General features: G+C 37.9%; 1 protein-coding gene across 4 annotated transcripts; it reads right to left on the bottom strand.

Moving 5' to 3' along the window:
• Positions 1 to 1,460: 1,460 nt before the first annotated feature.
• Positions 1,461 to 5,949, bottom strand: LOC101245423 (DEAD-box ATP-dependent RNA helicase 21-like). Of its 4 annotated transcripts, none has more exons than XM_069294439.1 (3): positions 3,580 to 5,949; positions 2,190 to 2,342; positions 1,461 to 1,841 (listed from the first exon to the last, which is right to left on the bottom strand). In XM_069294439.1, exon 1 carries the CDS (start codon positions 5,703 to 5,705, stop codon positions 3,696 to 3,698), a length of 2,010 nt encoding a protein of 669 aa, XP_069150540.1. In that variant the 5' UTR covers positions 5,706 to 5,949; the 3' UTR covers positions 1,461 to 1,841; positions 2,190 to 2,342; positions 3,580 to 3,695. The 4 variants fall into 4 exon arrangements, with proteins under 4 accessions (XP_069150540.1, XP_069150542.1, XP_010317059.1 ...); XM_069294441.1 differs by having other exon boundaries at positions 2,190 to 2,241; XM_010318757.4 differs by lacking the exon at positions 1,461 to 1,841 and having other exon boundaries at positions 2,094 to 2,342.
• Between the last annotated feature and the right edge of the window lie 319 nt (positions 5,950 to 6,268).

Below are 6,268 nucleotides of genomic sequence, written 5' to 3'. Positions count from 1 at the left end.
CTTTTGGATCTATTCTCAGCCCATTTATCACAAATTTGATCAGTGTTAGATGTATATAATTGAATAATCCCAATACTAAACGAAGGAGCATCCATTTGTATGAGAAAATTGATTGAAAAAACGAACAAAATGGAGAAGACAATAACTACCTACTGACAATTTTGATTTGTCGTTGTAAATGAATTGTGCAAGCTTTTAGATCTATTTTCAGCCCATTTATGATCGTCAATATCACAAATTTGATCAGTGTTAGATGTATTTAATTGAATAATCTCAACACTAAACGAAGGAGCATCTATATGTATGAGAAAATTGATTAAAAAAACGAACAAAATGGAGAAGACAATAACTACCTATTGACAATTGATTGACTAGAGAGAGAAATTTTTTGAAATTCAAATTTTAGGACGAGGGATGACCGATTAGATTATGAGAGTAAAAATAGAGAGAAATTGAAGAAGTGAAAATAGGACGGGGAAACGTGGGTTTGAAATGGAGAGTAACGTATCTAGATGTTTGATTTTTTTTTTTGGAGAGGAGGGATTTTTGTATTATATGGTAAATAAATAAAACATAAATAAGTTTAATCTCAAATTCTTCCCCAACTACTGAAAATGCATGTTCTCTTTTCTACTTCGTTGCTTGTTTTCATAGTTTACTCCTATCCCAGATTAAATTGAAGAAGCCTTTTTACGGCATTCCTTCTCAGACGTCTTATTCTTTCCAATGATCTAAACATCAAGATGACATTTCATGTTAGCTGTAACAAAAATGATTGATGCACATCTTACATATAAAGTATAAAAGCATTACACAAGTTCTTCTGTTTCTTGAAAACAGTAGCAGGTCCAAATAAAATTATTTCCTGGTCTAACTTCAAAGCAAATGATGAAGTGGATACAACAACAACGTACCTAGCAAAACCCCACAAGTGGGGTTTAGAGAGGGTGGGGTGTATGCAACGTTACCCTACCTCTAGAGGACTTGAGGTAGAAAGACTGTTTTCGATAGACCTTGGCTCAAGTAAAACATATCAAAACAGGTATGAAAAGAAAATAGCGGAGAAAAGGCCACTAGTATATGCAACTAAAATGTAGTATTTATCATGACACACCAAAAAGTAATACAGAAGAATAAAGGAGTACCTCCTCCCTCTATGTACAGCTGCGCAATAGAAATGGGCTGTATTCTCACAAAATTTTGATCAATTATTGCAACACTAAGAATTGTCATGCTAAAATGCTCTCAGCGAGAATGCTGAATTCTCACATGATGGTGAGTGAGGATACAGTGTTTAAATCTGTTTCCAAAGTTGAACTTAAGAAAGATTAACTAACAAAAACAAAAGTTTATGAATTTTATAGAGTTCGAAACTATTCTACAGCAGATATATCATTCTATCACAACTAGAAAAGAACAATGCGTTCCAGGACATAGTAAATAGAAGGCATATCTTCGACTTTTCAGAACAAGGGCCTAAATATTATGCTGAATCAGCTAATAGATCTATTAATCACAAGTCAGAACCAAACATAATTTGCTTTTAGTGAAGCAAAAGAAGAGTTCCTCTCAAACAAATGCATTTCCACCATGATTGCCTTTAGTTTTTGTAGTAGATAATAAAATCTATTACGGAATCTTAAAAGTTCTATGGCAGAGAGATTTAAATCATTTTTTGTATATTCATCAAAGTAAAAGAAAGTAAAGCAACCTATGACACTATTATTTAGATTGCCAGAGCATGTTATTTAATCCAACCATGTTGTTTCATTCTTTTATAATAAAATAATAAACAAAAGAGTACCTCTTCCAACGGCCAATATAAACATCCCAGTGGAAACCTGAAGGAAAGCAAAACCAAAACCATGCTAGTGACAAGGGAGGATATAAAACAGATAAGAGAATCACAAACATGATTCACATAAGCAAACTAACAAAGGTTATCCAATATTTGTTTACAGCAACACCTCCACCACCACAAATTCCCAATAGAAGAGCAAAGGCCAGCCTAGCTAACAATCATATATACACAAATGGTGGGTGACAGAATGTTGGCATACATAAAGATAGACAGAAATAGTGCAAAAGAGATGGAAGCAAGGAATGGAAAATGTTTCATTACTAAAGTATAAATGTATTGTTATTAAAAAGTATTTAGGATAACTCTGAGGAGCTAAAGAAGTTCATGCCTGTTCAATTGCTTATTATCTACAGGATATCAGTCCCAAGCTTCAAGCTTTGCTGCATAATCACACACAAGAAATTAACCCAATGTCTCATCATCTTTCTTTCCAGTGAGAAGACACTTTGATAATGCATGAAATACAATATGTTGATTTTACCTGCATTTCACAAAATATATTATACGGAAGTAGAAGTTGACTTTTATATGTGCAAACATCTACTTCTTCAACCATAAAACTAAATCAAGCATTTAAAACCACATTTCTCATGCTAATATTATCCAATGCATGCCCAAGTTCTGTCCAGTTAAGCAAGTAGTTTGCTTATGGTGCATTAGGCCATTGCCCATTAGCAATAGTGACACCAAGATGACTACTAAAAAGGATGCCTATTCTCTCTCACGCAGAGTAATTGGTGGTGCATCCCTCTCTTTGATTATTACCGGAAAGCTGCATGTACACCTGATGCACTCATAGTACTCCTCCTCCATCAGATTGCTGATGACTTAAAAGTCATTTTCCATCTTACAAGGTACTCAAGGGCCTTGTTGTTTTACTGATAGAATGAAATAAGCTGAAAACTATAAATCATTTGGAAGTTGGGCCAAAACACTAAAGTATGTCCTGCAATCAATCAAGAGCCTCATGAACTTCATTTACATAGTGATAGTTTGATCAACTCTACAAGTATCAATGGTACAACGGGCCTCAGATTGTTTTCACCTAAAAAGATCATTATCTAACTCTTGATATGCTTTACCATCGAGTGAGCCATCTGTCATAATCTAAACATAACTAAGTGTAATTGAGCAATGTATGCAAATCTCATGTAAGTATATCCACACCTTCAATGCATGAAACCTCAAGCTGAATGTCATGCATAGTCCCGTTGACTGTTACTAAGGGGTAAGACATATGAATGGTTCTGCAAACCAACCCCTCAACCCCCGATGGAGTACCATGGCATACTGTACTATACTACCATTGATCTGTTCATTTTTTTTAAGTAAAAAGGTTAGGAGAGCACTAGGTAAAGAATCTTTTTACCAGCACAGTGAAATCTCAGCATCATATAATCACAATCAATTTTCCTTGAGCCGAGGGTCTATTGGAAACAGCTACCTTCCAGGGTAGGGGTAAGGGCTACATACGCACTACCCTCCCCAGACCCCACTTATGGGTTTAGAGTGGTTATGTTGTTGTCATATAATCACAATCATAAGTAAGCACATCGTACCTAAGATAGAGTAAGTATAATAGAAATATAAGGAAAACCTAAACTGCGCAAACAGTGTCAGAAGATACACTAATGTTTAAAGAAATATAAGAAAGTTAACATATTTGTTGTTAGTAATAGAATGAAAAATATTTATAAAATAACTGGTTTTGTGTTTACCACTGCACTATGTAGGAGTCATTCACCGTATCTACCAACTCCATCTCTTTCACAGATACCATTATATAATCTCTTTACTCTCGACCACTGTGATTGAATATGCATGAGTTCCAACTTTAATGAGTAAAAACAATATCGTTCCGCCTAGGTGGTCTGCCAGGAATACTTCCCGGCTTGAGCTTTGAAGCTTCATGCCTAGCAAGTTCGGGGGGAACAGGACTGTCGCTTTGGATGAGCATTTGCTTAAGATCATAAAAGACTTCAGTATCCTGCAAGGTCAAAAACGTTGTGGCTACACCTGTCTTTCCTGCACGACCTGTACGTCCAATACGATGGGTGTATGCTTCAAGTTTGTTTGTCATATCATAGTTAATCACATGGGCCACATCAGGTATATCAATTCCACGACCGGCAACATCACTAGCAACTAACACATTATACTTCTTTGTCCTAAATCCTTCAAGGCTGATTTCCCTCTGCTCCTGTGATTTCCCACCATGCAGTGTGGTTACCCTATAGCCAGCTTTATCCAGATGCTTGGCAACAGTGTTAACCCGCTTTCTAGAGTTGATGAACACAATAGCAGTCTTATCTCCAAGCTCATCCAGAAACCTCTGCAACTTAAACATTTTCTCAGATTCCTTTACCATGAAGACATGCTGAGTAATGAGGTCAGTAACCTTTCCAGCAGTGCCAATAGTCACGACAGCAGGATTTCTTAAGTAATTTCTAGCCAGCCGCTCTACGGCAGGTGGCATGGTAGCACTGAACATATAAGTGGTTCGATAAATCTTATTCTCATCAAGCTTTTCATCCTCGTTCTTTGGTTTCATATTACTTGAAGGCATTGCATCCAGTACACCAACAACTTGAGGTCCAAAACCCATATCAATCATCCGGTCAGCCTCATCGAGAACAACATAATTACACTGGTTCAGAACACAATAACGTCTCTCCAAGCAATCGAGAAGTCGCCCAGGGGTCGCAATCACAACTTCACAGCCTTGCCTAATCCTAAAACCTTGCTCTTCTATGGACTGCCCACCAACAATAGAAACAACTTTGATACCCAAATAGTGTGCAAACTTGACGGTCTCATCCTCAATTTGTTGAGCTAGTTCTCGTGTGGGTGCCATTACAACCGCATATGGCCCCTCTGCCTCATTCTCTTCACTCAATGGAGGAAGCCTAGTGATATAATTCAACAAAGGGAGAACAAAAGCAGCAGTTTTACCTGAACCAGTTTCTGCGACACCAATCACGTCACGTAGTTGAAGTCCAAGCGGAATGGAAGCCATTTGAATAGGAGAGGGCTTCCTGTAGCCAGCCCTCTCAACCGCCTTAAGCAACTCTGTAGTTAAGGCGCTCTCGGCCCAATTCCTCATGGGACGGGGTATCCTCGACCCCTTATAGGATATGTTGTAATCCTCCCTAAATATCCTCCAATCTCTCTCTGTCATTTCCTCCAGCTTCTTATCTGTCCAGTGGCGATCAACCCTCATGTCAAAAGTGTCATACAAATCAGCATTTTGTTCCTTCTTCTTCAAGGCAGCTGCTTCTACTGCAGTCGCCTCAACGCCTCCCTTCTTCCAAATCTCCTCCTGTATCTTCCTCTCATTCTTGATGGCAAGCTTCTTCTGCTCCCTTCGATCGATTCCACCAAAGAATCCGCGACCAAAGTGTGGACGGGCTTCGTGAGGGTTTTGATAAAGAGGGTTCACGTCACGAGAAGTGTCTTCAGAGTTCTCCCAGCCGAAAGATGATCGGAGTTTTGCACAGGATGTAATCACCCGTTTCTTGGGTTTCTTAGATCTCAAATATTGCTCATGAATAGCTTCAAGTTCCTTCTCTGCCGGATTCTCCAATCTAACTCGATTTAATTCCTTCTCTCTATCTCTGTCACCGTTCCTGTCTCTCTCTCTTTTTCGGTTCTTTTCGCTACAGTGGTTATCGGAGGAAGGGCGGTTGTACTTAACCTGAAGATGTTCGTGGCAGCGTTTCCGATCGGCGATCTCGTCATGGAGGGCTAACTGCTCTCTCTGTGATTTGGTGAGGTACACCGGCTTCTTTGACGGATCCAGCTTGATTCCGACGGGCCGGTTCATGCTTCTCTCAGATATGGTCATCGTATAGACGACGGGGTGAAAGAGGATCGGTTTGGAGAAGAAGCAAAGTTGGGAACTATTTATAGGGCACAAACTGACCTAAAGAGAATTTGAAATTTGGCGCGGATTGGGCGCGAGCGCAAAAACCTAACCAAAATAGGCTATAACAACTCAATTTAGTCGTGGACTCTGTAATCAAATCGGAAATCAAAATATAACCAAAGTAGGAAATAACTAACTAATTAAAAGAAGGATTAAAAAGGAAAAACAAACATTTTTTGGAAAGAAATTTCAATTATCTTAAGAAAATAATAATTTACCATCTCTGAACCAGTCTTGTTGTTATGTCTAACTTTTTATAAATAATTGTCTCAAATTATTTGTTTATTTATCAAACTAAAGGCAAAATTAATTCCACCCATATAATTAATATATATTTTTAAAAAGCATAATCAAGGTTATAAGTTAAAAATAAAAAGTTTCTGAAGGAGTGGATAAATGAAAAATTAGTAAAATTACTCGATCTTATCTATGATTACTTAGAAAGCTCGTAAGGGAAAAGTGGACAACTTATATAGGATAGG

The sequence above is a fragment of the Solanum lycopersicum genome, chromosome 2, assembly GCF_036512215.1.
Source record: "Solanum lycopersicum chromosome 2, SLM_r2.1".
Taxonomy (NCBI): domain Eukaryota; kingdom Viridiplantae; phylum Streptophyta; class Magnoliopsida; order Solanales; family Solanaceae; genus Solanum; species Solanum lycopersicum.
Note: the sequence above shows the minus strand (reverse complement) of the source record. Positions and strands in the feature narration are given on the sequence as shown.